General features: G+C 49.3%; 2 protein-coding genes across 2 annotated transcripts; both read right to left on the bottom strand.

Moving 5' to 3' along the window:
* Window positions 1-8507: 8507 nt before the first annotated feature.
* UCRPA7_3289 (putative bifunctional p-450:nadph-p450 reductase protein) lies at window positions 8508-12350 on the bottom strand (the record flags this gene model as incomplete). The annotated part of the gene is made up of 5 exons (XM_007915873.1): window positions 8508-10799; window positions 10853-11536; window positions 11590-11625; window positions 11679-11797; window positions 12269-12350. 5 exons carry the CDS (start codon window positions 12348-12350, stop codon window positions 8508-8510), a joined length of 3213 nt encoding a protein of 1070 aa, XP_007914064.1.
* A 1279-nt stretch (window positions 12351-13629) lies between these two features.
* UCRPA7_3288 (putative iswi chromatin-remodeling complex atpase isw2 protein) lies at window positions 13630-16300 on the bottom strand (the record flags this gene model as incomplete). The annotated part of the gene is made up of 3 exons (XM_007915982.1): window positions 13630-13744; window positions 13797-15529; window positions 15581-16300. The coding sequence occupies 3 exons, from the start codon at window positions 16298-16300 to the stop codon at window positions 13630-13632; spliced, it is 2568 nt and encodes an 855-aa protein (XP_007914173.1).
* Between the last annotated feature and the right edge of the window lie 3312 nt (window positions 16301-19612).

Below are 19612 nucleotides of genomic sequence, written 5' to 3'. Positions count from 1 at the left end.
GTAACGCGTTTCTTTCCCAATAGGCTTGCGTAAATATTTTGTCTTCGAGCCCTCTCTCACCGAAGATTCATTGTTGATACAGAAATCTCTGTGGAAATTATAGGCGTGAAGAAGATAGTCTTCATGCAAACCACCCAATTCAATGCAGCAGCTAGTATGCGAAGCGGGAGTGATGTTATACGTACAGGAGGATATCTCATTCCTCTAGGTTCAATTCTCAACTTGAACATTGATATATTATTGGTGAAATTACTGGAAAGGTCACCAGTGAATTCTGAAAGTGAACGCATATGACACAGGATGTGTGGCACTAGCAGTCGCTATATGGTATGAGCGTGGTAATGCACATCCGGCTAGGCATAGACATTTCGCCATGTCCAGCCTCTTCGTAACGCATTTGAAATGTCAAGGCGCTTTACGGTAGGCTCGCTTAATCTATATCGGGAGACTCGCGGAATTTCGCGAGAGATGGGCCGAGACTGTGAACTGCGTGGATAGTTCCATTGGTCCGATAAGCCACTAATTGTGAAGGTGGTGTGCTGGTGATTGCTGAGTGGGTGTGTTTATGCCGTGCCAGTGCAACCTTTCGTTAATTTGTGGCGGGGTTGATTGAATTGCTTGTGATAATATGTCGTTACCTTGTGGGATGCAATGTCGCCTGACGACAGTTTGGGTGCGTCGAAAGTGGTAGGCGTGACCGGATTTACCCGTGCACCATGAAAGAGTTGTCGGGATATGATCATATGGTATGTTTGGCTGTGATGGCGCTTTACGGCTCATTCTTTCACGGGCAATCCCAAAATGCGAGATAGACGAGCCCGAAGCCGAAAAGCGCCAAATCTGGCAATAGCTTGCAACTGTAATATCTAAGCTTCGATGTCCATGAGAATCCAGAGCTCAGTATTCTTTAAGTAAGCGATATGTGATTGCATCTGAGCCTGTATGATAATATAAGTCATGAATGTATATGAAATATGAATATTTGAAATAAGCACTGCCTTACCTGGTTATGGGACGGTGAGATCTTCTCGAAGTCGTTCTTGGCTCCAAACAGGGTAGCCCCACACATCAACGGCCGCTCTCCAGAGTCCTTGATTGAATTGATTGATACTATCAGCTCGCCACTGATGTATCTCGCCGTGCAGTCTTATGAATGCTGTGAACTGTTGGACGCAGTATATATTCGTGTCTTCGTTACCATCGGCCTTGCCGAATGTGATGCAAAAGATATCTCGCCTTTGCCTCGTGTCTTGCGTCAACTCTATCCGCTTATGTGCTATCCTCCATCTTATAAGCCCATGATATACACAATTCCAGCGGCCCTCCTCGTCCACGCCGCTCGATCTATGACATATTAGCCTCTTAATTCACTCAAGCAAGCCGGAGCCTTCATTGTTGGGCTCACATGTTGTAGGAGCCGATAGTTGAAATTGAAGCGGTTTATCCCTCATCTATACTGACACAACTCTGTGTTTCGTAGAGGACTGATGTGCGATAGAACTTCCTCGAGTAGGTTTGGTGGAATGAAAATGTATGCTCACCGAAATCCGCAAAGCAAGTTTGCATTCTCGGCAACCTCTCGGAGGCACATATTTAGAGCCTCAGTAGCACTGATGGGTCGGATCATCCGCACTGTGGCGGCACTCCTGTCTTCATAGATGGAGGTACCATGGTGATGTGACCACCTTCCTCGCGGACCCTCGCATGGTGTGAAGTCTTCACCGGGCGGGCACCAGAGGGCGCCATAATCAGATTCAGAGTCGATAACAATACCAGTAAGATCGCATCGTGCGAGCCGGTGTCGGCCGAGGTTGAAGAACTCAAAATGGAACGTGTTAGGATTATTGCGCTCCAAACGCTTTGCAACTTTGATGGCAAAGGATGTGCATCGACCCGTCCTCGATGCCCAAGTGTAGTAGAAGCGGTTCGACGGGTCGTCAAGCTCATCCTCATTCAGGATCCAATCTCCGCCATTTCCCCTTAGGCTCACGGGGTTAGTAAGAATTTGGCTGTAGTCAAGTTGCAAGCCTTGTCTTATGGCCTCAATCATGTGGAAAGATGTGTGTGCACCCTCGTTGAACGCGATTCTCCATTCTTCTGTGGCTATGTCGACGAGTACAGGATCGGGTTCCATGGTGGCGAAATGCGAGATTGAGTTGCTATTGTCAAGAGCAAAGTTTCAAGTTGGTTTCGCTTGCGTCAGACACAAGCCCGTAGGCCTATGAGCAGATAATGGGCGAAAGACGCGGAGACGATTGACAGGACGATTGTCGTCATCTGTGAGAACAGAACAGACGTCGTTGAAGTGGTAGCCCCATCTAATCTATTTGGCAGAAGTGAGCGGTTGGAAGCCCAATGAGCTCGGTTGGACCATTTGCTCACGTGCCGTCGTCATATGTGTTTCGGGGTAATTGGTAAATCAACTCAGCCCACTTGAGCCTCACTATTTTGGCTTCGTCAAGCGATGACGGTCCGTAAGGCAACCACGTCTTTAAGAGCTGCAACCCTCTGCATCAAAAGGAACTGTACCTAAACCGAACCGACACAGACAGATGACCACGCCGCTAGTCAGTTCATATTGGCGCGGCAGCGATGGAACGCAAAGTGACTTGTACGGATCTGGAGAGCCGTATGGAAAGGGACCAGACGTATCTTCATATCGACACTACGGAAATGAAGAAAATTATTCTTTAAGCCCGGCGAATGGGTCTGCAGGCTATCCTTACGTCGACGAGGAGCTTCGATTGTCGACCGGAAACCCGTCATGGTCTTCCACCGAAGTTCACAACTTCTCCCATGAGGACGCAAACTTGGATGTATCTGAGCCCAATCATGATCCTTTTCGGATGCGACAGCTGGATGCAGCCCTGCCTCGACATACATCTCACTCTTCGGCGTGGCACAACCCAAAACATTCGACTGCTTCCGATGTTGCTGGTGATGATATCTATTCTGGCGGTAACACGGACAGGGCATTTGCTGATGCTGATGACGACAATGAAATAAGTTAGTCCATATTGAAGCCTTCCGTTGGATCATCCTCTAATTCATTTACCAATGTAGTGTGGGACTGCGGCGGAAAGCGGAGCTCAGTGAAGCCATCGAAAGCAAACAAATGTTTAAGAGCGTCTGAAAGAATTAATGAACGCATTGCAGCTGCGGTGTCCTCACATAAGTCCTCACGGACGACACATAGTTCCTCGAAGTCAACTTCCAAGTCCCACTCAAAGGGAAGCCACTCTACACATCATAAGAAGAAGTCTTCAAGGAACTAAGGTCAATCGGTCAATATGGATAGAGTATGTTTAGGCTGGATCAAATGAGGTGATGCTATTATCGCCAGGGCTCGGAGGCAACAATCTGCGACAATCTTTGATAAGACCTTGTCAATGTGTTGACCAAGTATTGGGGTTTCCTTTTGTTGTGGAACTATTCTCTCCTTTTCAGCAACAAGGCACTAGTTCCAAACCGATCGTTAATTTCTGAATTATTTGAATGACATAGGTCGATGTAAGGTATTCCTATATGCATATTGAACGTTCATTCTACAGCATGAAGCGACACAACTTGAGTGAATACTTTGTATCATCTCGTAAAAGGTAATCATGATTGGAATTACAACAGTTTGTTTTGACTGGTCATAAATTACCTCCACCGGTAATGTGTCATTATCAATGACACGATTGCGTAAATGTCCAATTTAAGCTGAACCGCGAATCAAAAATCTCACATACGCGAAGTGATAATGCAAAGAGCTGTCTCATTTATCCAACAAATAAGTGCTGGTGGAACTCTACGGGTGACAAATCCTACAACTCGTACATAATCCGACGGAAGCATAATCGACCGACGCCGTTGACCAAAGGAAGTAAAAGCCTAGGAGGCAGAAATACCTTAGCCAGTAGAAGACCATGTCTCGCCGTCCGAGGCCAAAACTTTATTCCCACAATACGACGCTCTTATTAGTTAGAGAACAAGGGTATCATGGCTCTTGTCCCAACCCCAGACGATCAAAAGGCCCTCTAGCATATGTACCATGAATAACCAGCCAATGTGTCAAAATCGTAACCCCATTTTCTACAGATACCATGGCACCAACTCTAAGCCAAGCCGAGGACAAAGAAGACATAGCTCGGCAAGCGCCGTCTAGGAAAAATATGCGTAGCCAGAGAGCCCGTGCTGTGAGACCGGAGCCACTGATGAAAAGGGAGGTCGTAGAGTACCGAACGCCATGATCGGAAGAAATGAACAGAGCAGAAGTATTACAGCGCTTCACATCGCAGCCAACGTCTTCGCGTACGTGGGAGCCAGCTCCCATACCACTCAATCCTTCTCCATAGATTCGAAGATCTGGCCGGCCTTACTTGGAGAGACGCCGCTGTTCGACACGTTTGCTATTGACTGGATGTCAATGATTTGTCAGACGAAAGCTTGTTGACTTCCGACACCTACTAGACCATGGGAACCTCTGCGCGACTTCTTTATCGCTCAGTCTGTCAACTTCATTCCAAGCTTCGGTGAATAGCTTATCGAGATTGTCGGGACCGGCAGTCTCGGGTGCTTTGTATTTGGGGTTTGAAGACTGTCGCGCTGTTCCGGCGGCGAGTATCTCTGGAGGGAGCTCGTGATCCGCGTGGGGCGCGTCGGCAGCTGCGCTTGTTGGCGCTCTCTCTTGAGGTGGCGATAGCGTCGGCGCGTTGAGGTTATTCCGTTCGTCGTCTTGATGGTGTCCTGTGGATTCGACTAGAATAAGCTAACGATCGCAAGGGTTTCGCGGTCCGAGCCGGATCCACGGACGTGGTAGAGTGTGTGTGGGCTCTTAGTCACGTACCTGAAGCCCAGAGCTTTTTGAACCGATCCCACAGCGACGACATTCTAGTCACTAAATTGGATGAAGGCAATGAAAAGACATCGGTGCGGCATTTGGTTTGTTTCGCGAAGCCAGATTGAAGGCGGTGCGCGGACCAGTTCTGGCCGGTGTCCTCGGGTTAGGTAGTCTAATGTTAAGTAAGGACAGGTAGTAACTACTACGTACAGTCAGATAGGATGCCCCCACCCCCCTGGTGCACACCATCCTCTCTTCAGGCATCCCTTGCCAACACAATTAAGCCACATTGACTTTGCTGATTACGAGGCTACCACACTATCAATACCGGTGAGCTACTGGCCAATCGCCCACAGTATGACGAGACTTGCAACAATAAGAGCGCTAATACCGGGTGACATTCCTTCCTTCGTCGCGTGCCTTGATCGGGATGGTAAAAACATGTTGAAATGAGAAAATCGCGATTGGATTCCAGCCATGGCTGCTCCGAAGCCTCAGAATAGAAGGTCTCCCCATTCACAGCTTCGCTCGTGTGCGCGCATCATCAATGCCAATGCCGATTGTTAATTGGCGCCAGCACATCAGACTCAGGGTGTTTCGGGTAGAGAACTTCCCTCCAAACGCAGCCATGGGGACACTATTGTGCTAAATCCTGCACTGAGGACAGGACCTTTGAGATTCTGTGGCTGGCATTCTGGTCGCATTTTTGCTTGCGCGGTGGCAATTGGGCTTTAAAAACCCCCCTACCCACCTCCCGCGTGCATTAGGTAGAAAGCTCTAGGTAAGGAGTCAAAGACCTTGAACCCAAAGAGTCATTTTTCACCGAGTCAAGTCGGCGAGGCGATGCCGTTGCATTCGGCTTATCCATACGTTTCAATAGCGACACCATCATTAGCTCTCACCGCGTGCCGCTTGGCTGGTCCGGGTTTTGATCCCTTTGCAGGAATGTGCTCTCCCGGCGCCTAGCAACTTACATGCACGATCAAGCTCTCTTTGGTGAATTTGTTAATAGATCTGGATTAAACAATTGTCGACAACCCGGTTTTGCTGCCTTAGCCTTTAGTATTACAACACGTCTTTGGGTAACTGGGGATCGTTGTAGCGCCAGAGGGTCCACCGTAATCAATTGCTATACGGTGATGTTGTATGGAGTGGAGGATTGCAAACCAGTCACAGGATCGACCTGTGTGATGAGAGCATACGGTTTGATTGGGAAACGTAGTTCAAGCCATGGCCATCTTCCCACCATCAGGAGTTTCGTTGGTTCGCATACATCACTCGGCGAATCTCTTGTAGTGGATTCGCTGAAGATAAGGCGATGCAGGCGAGAATGATGAATGTGGAAAATTGCGTATTGTGATGCATATATCTTGTAAGTGAAATAGTACTTCGAAATGACCATGACCAATCTGTTTTAATGAGGAATTACTTTCGTCGTTTGGTAACACTCATTGCGTCAAAACCCTAACACTTGCTGGTGCGCTTAGTTATTCACATAGCATCATGTCTCAATGCGCAGGGCTAAGTGCCCGTGCAACTATGGAGGTTCGGGAGACACAGCTGTCCATAGATTGGAAACCATTCTGAATGAGCCAAGTTTACCACTTTTAGACGGCAGATGTTCGAGACGGTCTTCTAGAGTGAAAACCCACGTTACCTTTCGCCACAGCATTCTCTCTCCCCTGCTTCCTTAAAACAAAAAGGTACCAAACAGACCATCCTCCAATGACCACAAGAGTCGTAGGTACGGTGACTGCCCAGTATATTCCAAATCGAGGCCCGGTAACTTGGCTTACACGCGGAGCCTGCCAGTCGAACATTGGCATCGAGAAAACAGCCTAGCCGATTGTTAGTGACCGATGCTAATAACCATAGACCAAGCAATTTGTTGTTGTACAGCAATAAAGGTGCCAGGAAGAAAGAACATCGTCATTACGGCAACCGTCTTCATGGCAATGCTATCTCGTCCGGTCGCGAGAGCGATCAACCTGCTATCCTCAGCAACTCCAATGTTAAGTCGGCTATCTCTTAACACCAGAGCGTTGTAGATCTATTCCCGGTTAGTAATGCAGGACAGATACAGGACGGTTCGAGGAGCACAAATGAGTCAGGCACGTACATAAGAGAGCTGAACATCACATCTCTTTTGCAGACGTTGCGAATATACCAGAAGATGATCCATGACTGCTACCAGAGTGCCAATATCATTCAGTAAAATTTCACTCTGAGGCGCCGCCGCCGTCATATTTGCTAAAAACATCTCATCAAAAGTCTTTGCCTCATTGTGTAAACTTAGTAATGCGGATTGTGTAACTTTGCACGAGGTTGTGTCGATGATAATTTTAGAAGATATTAAGTTCAGCTCCCTTAGCAACTCCGCGAGGTTCTCTGGCTCGTGATGACCATGTGGCGGATCTTCAAATATGGAATTGCCAACTGCTATTTCCAAATCGGATATTTTAGTAGCATTCTTATGGCAAGATTTAGTCATGTCAGATACAGTAATGTCATATAATCGGAGCGGGATCAAGAAAGGATGAATTGCATAGGATTGGCCCATCTTAGTCAACGAGGTCGCAAGAGAGTCCAGTATTTTCGTGATATGGCCATCGGCTACATCAAAATACCCGAGTTTGAAGAATGCATGTGTCGTGTTCGAAGGTGCATTCCAAGAACCAACTAAGGACCAGGGAACTTTGCAATGACCGTCAGCTTGGAAGATGTAGCCTTGCCAGCCACGTTAGAATCTTATGTTATGCGACAATATGGTTGGGTTTTCGTACATACTGCATTCAGGGGTCGGTGAGCTAAAAACGGCATGCGAGCATAAAAAGTTTCTTGAAACTACCTGTGCGGTCCGCCTGGGTAATTGGAAAGCCGATATAATCTTCGAAAAGCCATTGCGACTCCAGGGTATAGAACGATAATGGTTTCTGGGAGGGATCCCAAATCTGTTGAGGCGTGAGACTCAGGAAAGGTTGCAAGTCCTGGAAAAAAAAAAAAAAAAAACTCAAAGACTTACATAATGCGTGTCGCTGCAACGGTATTTGGAAGTATCTGAGATTTGTAAGCTGGGGCGGATGTGCGTTTCTACTTGTGCAAGGCTCACATCTACAAGATGAGCGTCTAGGTCTTCTTCATCAAGATTACCCCGTCGAACTATAGACTGGGTCGATCCATCAATCTGCTTACTGTGTCAGTACAATGATGATATTGCGTATGGGGACCTGTTACTCTAGTAAGCGATATATCAAAGTACGAGCGACCACCTGTCTCTGGTTTAAATCGGATATTGTCTAAAGCTGCTTCAAATAACTCATCTGAGATGTCCATTGTGAACCAGGGTGATTTGTTGATATCGAGCGGTTGAGTGCATGGAAAGGTTGAGGCTACCTCTAGTTATCATAACGTGAACGAGAAGGCTCTGAAAGCCTTACTTCAAAGCTATATGGTTGAGGCAACAGGCAGCATCGAAACTCCCGATCCCCTTATTGGTCGATGCCGGCGGTAAAAAATGCCCACTTCGGAAGACTCCCTTGAGTTATCAGCGTCAATGAATTACCGGTTTTGTCCAACCAGTAACACAAACAAGTTCAGACAGCAAAGTGTCTTTCTTCGATTTCTCATTGATTATTACGATTCAGTATAGGCCAATTCAAGAAGCCAACTTTGTAACAAAAACTTAATCAAATACATCCGTCGCATATCTTTCGTTCCTCACACTTTCAAACAGCTTCACAGCCTCTTCATCAGTAAGGTCCCTTCCATCCTCTTTTGCCAGCTCAATATACAGCTTAATAGCCGTCTGCTTGACTGCCTCGCCCACGCTTCTTGATCCACACACGAACACCTTGGCACCATTCTGCCATAGCTCCCCGACTGCCTTGCGGTCGTGCCAAATTCTGTCTTGCACGTGCTTGCATCCCTCGCTTGCCTCTGGCTTCCGGCTGTAAGCTCGGTGCACCTCGACCGCGCCCATCTTCTCCCACCGGTCGAGCTCAGCCCGGTATAGGTCATCCTGCTCTGGGTTGCGGCAGCCAAAGAAGAGTAACGCGGGAGCTAGGGTACGGCCGGCGCCAAGCATTGCAGCACGCTCTTGGATGAAGCCTCGGAAAGGCGCTAGACCAGAGCCTGCGGCAATGCAGATAACTGGAGTGCGTTCTGAGTCAATGGGAAGGTGGAAGGAGGCGTGGGAAGGACGAATAGAGACATGCAGCTTATCCCCTGCGGAGAGTGAGGAGAGATAAGATGATGCAACACCGACATGACGTCCTGTGCCCGAGAGAGCTGGAGCATCAAGTACGGAATATGTCAAGGTGACATGTGACGGGTTCCATAATGGAGACGAGGAAATTGAGTATTGTCGCACCCGCATAGGTGGCAGAAGAGACAGGAAACTACCAAATGGTAGGTCGATCGACGAGAAGCGCTCTAGGAGATCTAGGACCGAGACACGCTTTGCGCTAATATCGGAGCTGTACTTGTCAGATGCTAATTGCTGCAAGGCCTCTTTTGTTCCTTCATCCTTCGTAGCCTCAGTCAAAGCCAAAATACTTCTCTTCGTTGCAGGCTGCGCTAGCTCAACGTAAGCTCCCAGCACATCCTGAGCTGGTATCGAGGTATTGGTGGGTAAAGTTGTCCGTCCTTGGGCAGATATAGTGATATATGCATCCCAGGCCAGCTGGAAGCGTCGCATAGCCCTGTAGACAACTTCCTTTGGATTCAGAGGGAGCACGGCGAGGTAGTCACCCGCAGAGTAATGCTGATCGCTCGGTAGCTGGATCTCAATGTGCTTTTTGGGCGGCGCGTCTGGCGAAGTGAGTGTCTTGGTTTCGATAATAATGGCCTCCTTGACATCTTGGCGCAGAGTAGATGACCGTGGCGTCGACACCTCTACCGATAGGCTAGGCTGAAAAGTATCCGCTTCAGCTGAATCTGCCACACCGTAGAGCTCGGCCATGGCTGGCCACAGCGTTTCGTCCTCCCATGTCTCAAAGTCCGTGAACATGTCACCCTCAGCTGCGTCGGTGAGACCAATAGGTGCTATGCGCTTGCCGCCGAGCCCGTCAATAGTCGTGTCCACCAGCTTCGGAATGCGGTGGAACGTCTGTGCCCAGTCGTGGTGTCCACATCCGAACACTGCGTAAGACACATTCTCTAACTCCTTGCCCTTGAGACCACGTAGCCATGCCACAAAGTGCGCGGCATTGTCGGGTGGCTCTCCCTCGTATGAAGCAGTGATGATGACAACTGGTCGATCTGTCGGTAGTTTCTGGTTTGCAGCGTCTAGAGAATCGACTGTAGTTGCAGTGAAGCCATGACTGGCAGCGTCGGAAGCGAGCCGCTGGGCCAAGGACTCGCATGTGCCGCTGTTCGATCCATAGTAGATACTCATGGGCTTGCCTTGCGAGTGCTTTGCTCCATTGACGCCGTTCACTCCGTTCACTCCGTTGACGGATTTGGGGAATTTGACGCCGTACTTGCCGATTGGTGTGCTAGGAGCGGAGGATCCTGCTAGGCGGTGTTCTAGTTGCAAAGGTGTAAGATCATGTCTTAATCTCGCCCTCATGTAGAAGTCTTTCGGTTTGATAGTCAATGTCTGCTTTATATGTAGGTGGTAGCTTGGATCGTCGAGCGTAAAGTTGAAGTTTTGGAGGAGCATTGCCACGACAAGGAGGGCTTCTTGCCAGGCAAAAGGCCTACCGATGCAGGCTCGCATGCCATTACCAAACGGCTTCCAACTATTCGGGAATTCCCTGTTCAGGCGCTCGAAATTCTCGTCGAGCATGCGCTCGGGGACAAATTCAGTCGCAGTCTCTCCATACACAACGGGGTCAAGATGTGCCTTAGAGAATAGCATTACCACCGGCTCTCCCTCCTTCACGAGATACTTGCCACCAAGGATTTCGTCCTTGTTCGGCATGACAACTATTACTGGGATCGTGGAATTAAGACGAAGTGTCTCTCGGAGAATCTATCATTAAATCAGCCTAGATTGTCACGAAGGGGAAAAATTGGAAGCGATACCGCAGCAATATAAGGCAGTTTGTTCATGTGCTCAGCGGTGATTGGACCATCTCCGATCACTTCGTCGACCTCCTTTTGTGCCTTTTGGTATGCCTCCGGGTGCTTGAGTAATTGGTAGAAAGCAAATGACAGGAGGCCAGACGTAGTCTCATGTCCGGCAATTAGGAACGTAATCAGATTGTCCGTGATGCTTTGATCAGTCATCTTCTCGCCCGTCTTCGGGTCGACACCTGCAAGCATGGCCGCGAGGAGGTCCTTGCGGCCGGTCGGATGCTCTTTCCTGGTCTTGAGCACATCATCGGCTGTCTTTCTCATCAAGTCGATGTCCTCCTGGTACTTTCGGTCAACATCACGGTAGAATATTGACGAGAACGGCATCCGTCTTGTTCGACTTCCGGACTCCGTGAGAAAAGCACCCATCGCTTCGATGAAGGGGTGCATCTCGTCGTGGTAATACGAGTTGAAACGATAGTCCATGGCACACAAAGCGATTGTGTCCAGAGTCAGTCGAGTGAAGTCGTCTGTGACCATAATCGGCGTCTCGGGACCATGACGCGCCCACTTCATGGCGAGCTGACTTGCGATATCGTGCATCTCGTCAAACATCCCCTTAATCGACATTGGGCCGAATGCAGGCATGAGGACCCGGTGGGCGATGCCCCAGTTCGGCTCCTCTGGCTTGGCCTGCGCTCAGTTTAGCATGGGAGCAGTGATCATGCGGATTCAAACCTTCTCACTGTGAAGAGACCATCATGCACACCGTTCCTGACTTCCTAGATGGGGAGGTCAGTTCACCCAGATAGACTTTTCGGTCGGTGTAGCATACATTCAACGTTGTATCTATCCTTTTATTGAAGCGCTTCTCATCGCAAGCTTCATTGACCAGAGCATTTGTCGAAACCACAACCACAGTCCTGCCAGGGAATGATAATCGGTAGATTTCACCTGTGATGATGGTTCGTAAGGCGTATAACAGACGATAGGAGAGGTCTTTTGTGCTAACCGTATTTGTCTGCTAGGTTGACCCAAGACCCCAGGGGAAATTCTCGATTGATTTCATTGAGATTCCCTAACAAAGGCAACCCTGGTGGAGAGGGAATGGGTACCGTGTTTTCCTCTGCCATGATCAAGTTGTCTGCGTCGCTGATGGACCAAATGCATGCGGCTTTCACCTGGGAACGCAGATCCTCCACAGGGGAGAGGCACGTTTTTAAGAGGTGGACGACGTCAATTGAAGGCGATCCAGCTCCTAGTGCGAACTTTGGGACGGAGAGTGGAGAGCATGAGAGATAACTCGTTTGAGGCGAGTCTCTTAGCTCCCGGGTTGATCGTACCGTACACTATCAATAGAACACGGACAAGTGCAGAGCCTTGTTACAGCATTGTAATATGATTGATAAGAATTGTGGCACTCACCATAGGCTCGCCACGGCCCAAGCAAGTTGTGAAACTTGCACACGAAGACAGACATGGAGGCAGCCAGTACATCGAGAGCCATAGCAATGCGATTAAAGGGGGTGAAAATGTGCCTCGGCAGCGATAAGAGACGCTCGTATGGCGTCGCCGTCCGTGTTGCATGGCACAATGAAAGCACCGGGGATCCATCCCAGCGCCCTCCTGTCCCGAAACAAGGAAGGACTCCAGGATCATTGTCATTTCGAGATTGCGGCCTGCTGGGTCTGAGGGTTTCGCGGGCGGTGTCAGGACGAAATGATTGCACCGACGGGCCAAGAAGCAAGCTAGAAGACGTCAAAAATTAAGCACCAAATCAACGGCGCTCCTGCAGCTCTTGATGCCGAGGTCTGACGAAAGTGCCACGATCGGATCGTAGCGATCCTGGCCCGCCAGCCATCCATCCTAGCGAACAAATGCTACCTGCTGGTTGGCTTGATAATACATATCTAAAGCTGTCAAGCCTCAATTCCTCCTTCTCAGAATCCCTGCATGGGCTATCGCTTGACAGTTTGTCTTGATAATCAATAGTAGAGGCATCGCTTACAACCTTTTGGGATGTGCGAGCCAGGGATCAATGCCGGTGCCTGCACATTCAATCAATCACTGAATGCAGGATGGTAAGCTGAGGGTTTATGCAGTCTCAGGGCACAGTCCAGAAAAGGCGGGCCGTTGACGAATATTCGGTGGAAGTGGCATTAGCACATTGACACAAAGTTACCCCTGAATGCCACATTGCTGGCTCCTCAGTGGATGAAGAATTTTTTCTGTGGTGGGATGACTGGGATGGCGGCGGAACGGTGTGGGCTCGGCGGCTTGTGCCCGTTCACAGTCGGTCTAACTAAGGAGCCCCCGTGTCCGGGCGCTAGTGGCCAGGGTTCAATCTGCCTCGGCTCGATTGCCTATGCCAAATGCCGCTGACAATTTCCTTATGCAACGGCGCGGAAGTCCGTTGAGGCTCCCTTTCCGGGTCTCTTCTCTAGTCAAAATCACTTGTACAAAAGATGTGCAAATGGATTTCGCGGAACCGGCCTCGCTCCGTCCACCGACCCGATGTCATCTAGTGATCTCCTTCGAGATGCGGCCTCGCCTCCACTTACACCGGCACAGCGTACGCGCCGCAGAGGGAGCCCATCCGACGTGACAGATATTGGGAAAAGATCAATATTGAACAGAAAGAACTTGATCTATTCCGTTTCAAGAAACTCATGTCATTGATTGTCAAACAAAGACAACCATATCATAGTACAAACAGTGGATATTTCCAGGTGGTCTGATAACCAACGCCTCGCTGACAATGTAAAACAAGGTTCAAATAATCGAATCTAAGACCTCTTTCCCTCAAATGCCTTCGTGAGGCCATTCGCACCGGTCTCAACAACCTTGTAGCCATCCGCATCTCCTGCACCCTTCGCCGCGCTGGTATAGGCTTCGTCAGACCTACAGATCTGTTAGCTTGTCATCAAGTTGTCAAGGTTGAGAGTTTGCCTACCTATCACAGAGAACATCGATGTCCTTATCACTCAGAATCTCCTTATCACCAGAGAATTTGTACACCTCTCCATCTCTCAACAGCAAAGAGCGAAGCGTGTCCTTGTCGAGGTCCTCGTGCATATCTACCTTCTGATTCAACGTGCGGAACCCGCCTTTCTTGATGACAAGCTTTTCAAGTCGTCGCTTGGCATCGGCACTCATCAGCAGCGACTCCTCAACCGTACCCTTCGTCGCAAGACGGTACACAATGACTGGTCGCGTCTGACCAATGCGATGTGCACGATCCTGCGCCTGCAGGTCTTGCTGCGGGTTCCAGTCGCTGTCGAATAAAATGACAGTGTCGGCAGAAGCAAGATTGATGCCCTGACCACCAGCTCGTGTAGAGAGTAGGAATAATTTGAAGTCTGGATTAGAGTTGAACTCAGCAATCTGAGCGCGGCGGTCATCCTGTGCTACGGAGCCATCAATGCGGCACACGTTCCAACCTCGCAGTTCTCTACAATAGTCCTCAAGGAGATCTAGCTGCGTCTTGAACTGGGAGAATATCAGAACTTTGTGACCCTTGTCAAACAGAGCTGGGAGAAGTCTATCGAGCAACAGCATCTTGCCAGACGCAGTGACCAAGCTCTCGTCCACTTCCAAGCCGTTGTCGGCTCCCCAGGGGTTATAGAAATTGTGTGGCGAGTTGCATACAAGCCGAAGCTGCATAATGGGGTTGCCGAGCTTCTTCATAGCAATCTCCTTCTTAGCCAGCTCGAGGGTTGCTGCCCGCTCAGAGTCCTCCGATGACTCTACCACCTCTTCTTGAGCCTCTCGCTGAGCAATCTCGTTTGCAAGCCTAGCCTCAAATTCATCGTCGGACAAGGCGTCGTCATCGTCGTCATCTGCCAGCTTGTAAGACTTCCGCTTCCTCGCTGACCGAGTGCGACTTGATGTCGAAGGAGTACTCTGTCTACTAGACCGGGTACTTTTTGGTTGAGAAACCTCCGTTGTTGGCGGCGACTTCCTCTTCGTCTCTTGCTTCGCAGGAGTAATTGGAGTTTGTGCAGCAGCGGCCTTCTTCGACAAAACAACTGCACCTTTGCCCTTGCCCATCATACGAGTGAAGGCATTTTCAACAGCTGCCGGCTTGTCCTGGGTCTTCTTCCCGCGAGGACTGCTTCTCACAGGCAGTGACATAGTCTGCTTCTCCGCACTCTTTTCGAGCTTGACGCTGTTAGCGCGGGAGCTTCGAGGTGTTGACTTGAGTGAAACGGCCGGGCTATTTGTTGCGCCAGTCAGGCGTTCAACAACCTTGTTTTCGAGGAAAGCGCGAGTGTCAGTACTCTTGTCGCTGATAACATTGTACAGATCGGTCTGCTCCTTGGTCATGGGAGCATAGAGTACATATTCTCGCTTCTTAGGCAGGTAAGCAGCTACGTCAGCTTTGACGCGGCGCAGGAGCAAAGGCTGCAGAATCAGATGAATCTTCTTGACGAGATCCTGCTTCATCTGATCGCCAATAAATTGTTCTGTCCCCTCCTCATCTTCTAGGTCACTGAAATCAAACCAACTTTCAAAAGCCTCCCAGTCGGTGAAGATATCAGGTAGAAGGAAGTTTAGGAGCGACCACAACTCTTTGAGATTGTTCTGCAAAGGCGTGCCAGTTATGAGAAGACGTGTGGCAGACTTGAATGTTCGAAGTTCTCGGAAAAGCTTGGAGTCGAAGTTCTTCATGCGATGACCCTCATCCTAAGTGTGATATTAGCCAGTAATAACAGATTTAGCAATGAAAATACGAACAATAATGATGAATTCCCAGTTGATTTTGGAGAGGAACGCCTGGTCCCTCAAAACCATCTCATAACTTGTACAAACGACAGGGAACTGAGCGGTGGGTCTTCCGTCTTTGAGATGGCGCATCATTTTCGTCTTCCAGATACTCTGACGCTGCGGAGGGGTGCCATGATACATGGCAACCGGAATAGACGGTGTCCATTTGTGAAACTCGTCAAGCCAGTTTGAAAGAGTGCTTAGAGGTGCAATGATGAGATGAGGACCCAGGTAGTCCTCTTGCTCGCGGAGCAATGCGATCAACGAGATGGTCTGAATCGTCTTTCCGAGACCCATCTCGTCTGCGAGGATGCCAGACATGCCCTGCGAGCATATCTCATACATCCATGTAAGGCCCTCGAGCTGGTAATCCCGCATGGTGCCACCCACAAGACACTTGGGCTGCTCGGCCATCTTCAGATCATGCTCACCAAGTGTCTTGCCATCTAGTCCACTGCCTACACGGCCGAGCACCTCAGTCTTTTTCGTAAGAATATCGCTGAAGGCCGCGCTCTTGCGAAGGAGGTCATCGAGCTCTTTGGCCTTCGCCTCGCGCTCAGATTTGGTCTCAGCCTTCTTCTTGCGCTTCTTTATGGAAGCCTTTCGCTTTGCCTCGGCCTTCTCATTTTCGAATCTTGCCTTCTCCTCTTCACTAAGGAGCTCTTTATCTTCGACGTATTCCTCGTCCATTTTCGTAGAGTCGGGATCCTCGGCAGGGGGCGGCGATGAAGGAGCGCTGGTAGAGAGTCGAAGTGAGGAATTGTCTGACCCGAGGTCGGACGAGGAGTCAATTGCCATGGTATTTCCAACAGGAGAAATGTGAGACAGGATTGGGAGCAGAAATTCGTAAATTGCTGCTCGTAAGTGTACACTCCTCCCGAGAGGCGCAGTCGTACTCGAGAGCAATATGAGGGCGACTCGAGGAGGAGCTTGAGAAAGTTTAGTAATAAAGTTGGTGAGGTAAGCTGTGCTCCAACCGGTATACAAATTTGTTGGATTAAAAGGTGCGCTTTCAATTGAGATATAGATGCAGGGGAAAGAGAAACGGTGAAAAGGAAAGGACGGGTTCCTGGAGACGAAAAAAGGTACCGACCGGAAGGGCGCAGAGGGAATGCGGGCGGCGCGGGCGAAGGCGAGGTGATGACCAAATGACTTTTGTTCTTTCTTTTTCCCACCGAAAGACGCGACGGACTTGACGCGAAATGGCCCCGAGGTCACGCGTTTTCCATTTAACAAAGGGGACTTGACTTGATGCCTTAGAATTTAGGCAATAAATCTGGGCAATGACGACCCACTCACCCGCCCCCTTTTACATCCTGGCGCGTTGTTTTGGTCACTACACCACGACCAATGAAGCTCACAGCTTTTTGAGATCATTTGGGGTTACAGACTAGTTCGGCTGATGCATTGCGTCGTCTACCGTCGTAAATCAAATCTTTCAACGCGAGACGTATCCTAGATTTAATTACTGGCTATATCTCCTTAATTTTTTACCTCCACCACTTCTTGGTTCTTGACCGCCCCGCCTGTATTGTCGCACTCTTCAGACAGGCTGGAGCCCTCGATGGCCATGGGTGCTTCCGGATCATCGCTCCTATAGTACTCCTTAGGTTCCTTCCAAGCTTTTTCGAAGAGACAAACTTGGTATGGCACTGGCCATCGAAGGCACAAGCCTAGATAGACGAGCGATGACACCACAATCTCAACAGGGAACACCACAAAATAGAAGTGCGTCGCTGCCAGAGGTATCTTCTGGCCAACCGCGCCGGCAAAACCATCGAGACAGAGGACCACGCCGCAGAGATAGGCGACAAATGCTCTCCAGTTCACGCCGTAAAAGTAGTAATAGGGCTCAGTCTTAGTGCCTCGGTATAGTGCATCCACGTTGATATAACCCCTTGTTATGATAAAGTAATGAGTAAGCATCACCCCAATAATACTGCCAAGGAATATTCCGAAAGACGAGATATAAGTGACAAATATGGCCGCGGAGCTTAAAAGGTACCAGGGGTTCATGACCAACGAAATGATTGTGATAATGTATGCGCCGCGCTTGTAGCTGATGTACTTTGGGGCGAGGCCCGCCAAGTCATTGGCAGCACTAGATTTTGCGATATCAGTATCGTGTCTGTAGATCTTCATGACGAGAATACTTACGGGAGGACATTCTCGAAGATGCACGAGATTACTATCCCGTACGAGAAGCACAACCCGATAAAAAAGCCACCGGCTCTATAGGCTGGCGTGTAATTCTGGGACATTATATCGTCCAACAAGAGGATAGGATTCCATTGCATCTAAGTTCTCGGTGAGCATGTAATTAACTTTGGTGGTTTGAACTCATGCTCAAGGTCCACAAAGCAACTTGAGATATAAGGAACTGACTTTCCCTAGGATGAGAGTACTCGAGCTCGCAATGACGACACCGACAAGATGTACAATCAAATTTGCGAGGGGTCCTCCGACAAGATTGCCTACTAGAGGATCGTTCGCCTTGGTGGCATAGCGCTGAAAGTCAGCTGCATTGGTTGTGAATGTTGCACAGCTGCTCATTCCCACAACGAAAAATTTGACCAGTAGCCACTTATGCTTATAGCCAGTAGCCGTCGCTGCTTGCGAGAGGACTTTTCCAGCACCACCAGCAAGCGAGCAACACCAAGCCAGCATAGCAACTGCTGCGACGATAAAGGAAATCAGGCGGATATAGACCGTTGCGCGAGCCTTAGGAATTCGCATTGGGGCAACTAAAACGGCAATGAACCAGAGTACCACAATCCCAATGAACACACCTGTTTCGATACCCGCGCCCTTTGGCATGATGTTCGGTAGGTCCGCAATATTAGGGAAAATCGCATGGAGCATTACACTATCACGGAGTAAGCTTCAACACAAAACAAATCCAAGCAGAAGTCTTCACGGACTAGAAGCAGTAACCCCCCTGCACCAGATTGATCCCCTGATACACGATACTCAAAATAACACGACTAACGACGGGCCAGTAGCTTCCATAGACGCCGAAACAAGTTCGCACCAACGCGGGATACGGAATGTGATACATGGCGCCTCCACGGCCGTTCATAGCTATCAGGATGGACACAACACATCGGCCCCCAAAGCTTAGAAACAGAGATTCCAGAGGCGACAGGCCTGCGGCAACACCGGCCGAGCATCCGTACCAGTCTGCAGCAGAGGACGCTGCACTAAACCAGAATGCCAAATAAGTCCAGAAACCCCAGGTTCGATCTTTGACTTTCAGCGGTCTAATGTCATCGTTGTCGAGCAATTGACTGGCCTCGGGGTCATGGAGTCCGGTCTCTTGAGACACTTGACAGCGCCCGCTGGGTATGAAGATGGAAGGAAATCGGAGTTTCATCGTGGATTGTCCTAGATGGTGTAAGGCAATTACTTTCCAATTGATTGCTTGATCTAGAAGCAGGAACCTCGAGGAGACTAATCGGCAGGAGCATCGACGTCAAGTAAAAGTTTTCCATTTCCACCATATCGCAAGACTCTTAAATCTTTGATTTCATCTTCCATCTACAGTTGCTAACCTTGGAGGAGAAGCGATAATAAGATAAGCAAAAAGTTACTCCCGCCGGTGACCGCAGGGTGTTGACTAGCACGATGACTTAGGGGTTCCACTTAGTCTTTCGAGCTCATGCACTAGACTTCTTATGCTGGCTTGTCAGTAGATGGTCCCGATAAGACCTCTGACAGCCAATTAAGACCCGTCCAATATGTTTTTGTGAGATAAACCCTCCAGTTACGCCCACCGGTGACCGTTGGATGTTGACTAGAGCAATTATGTGGAGTTTCCCCCTTAGTCTTCCCAGCTCTGCTTTAGATACCTTCTTCTGCATTATTGGGTGGCGTTCCCGATAAGCCCCCTCGTTAGCGACTAAGGCCCGTGGGAAACCTGTCATGAGGGAGAGCCTCGGTTTATCATCGGGCGGTCTTCCATAGCAACATGTTGACGAGACGCTAATTGTATGTTGTTTTATT

Source organism: Phaeoacremonium minimum (assembly GCF_000392275.1).
Source record: "Phaeoacremonium minimum UCRPA7 unplaced genomic scaffold PA7_03_scaffold_270, whole genome shotgun sequence".
Classification (NCBI taxonomy): Eukaryota; Fungi; Ascomycota; class Sordariomycetes; order Togniniales; family Togniniaceae; genus Phaeoacremonium; species Phaeoacremonium minimum.
Note: the sequence above shows the minus strand (reverse complement) of the source record. Positions and strands in the feature narration are given on the sequence as shown.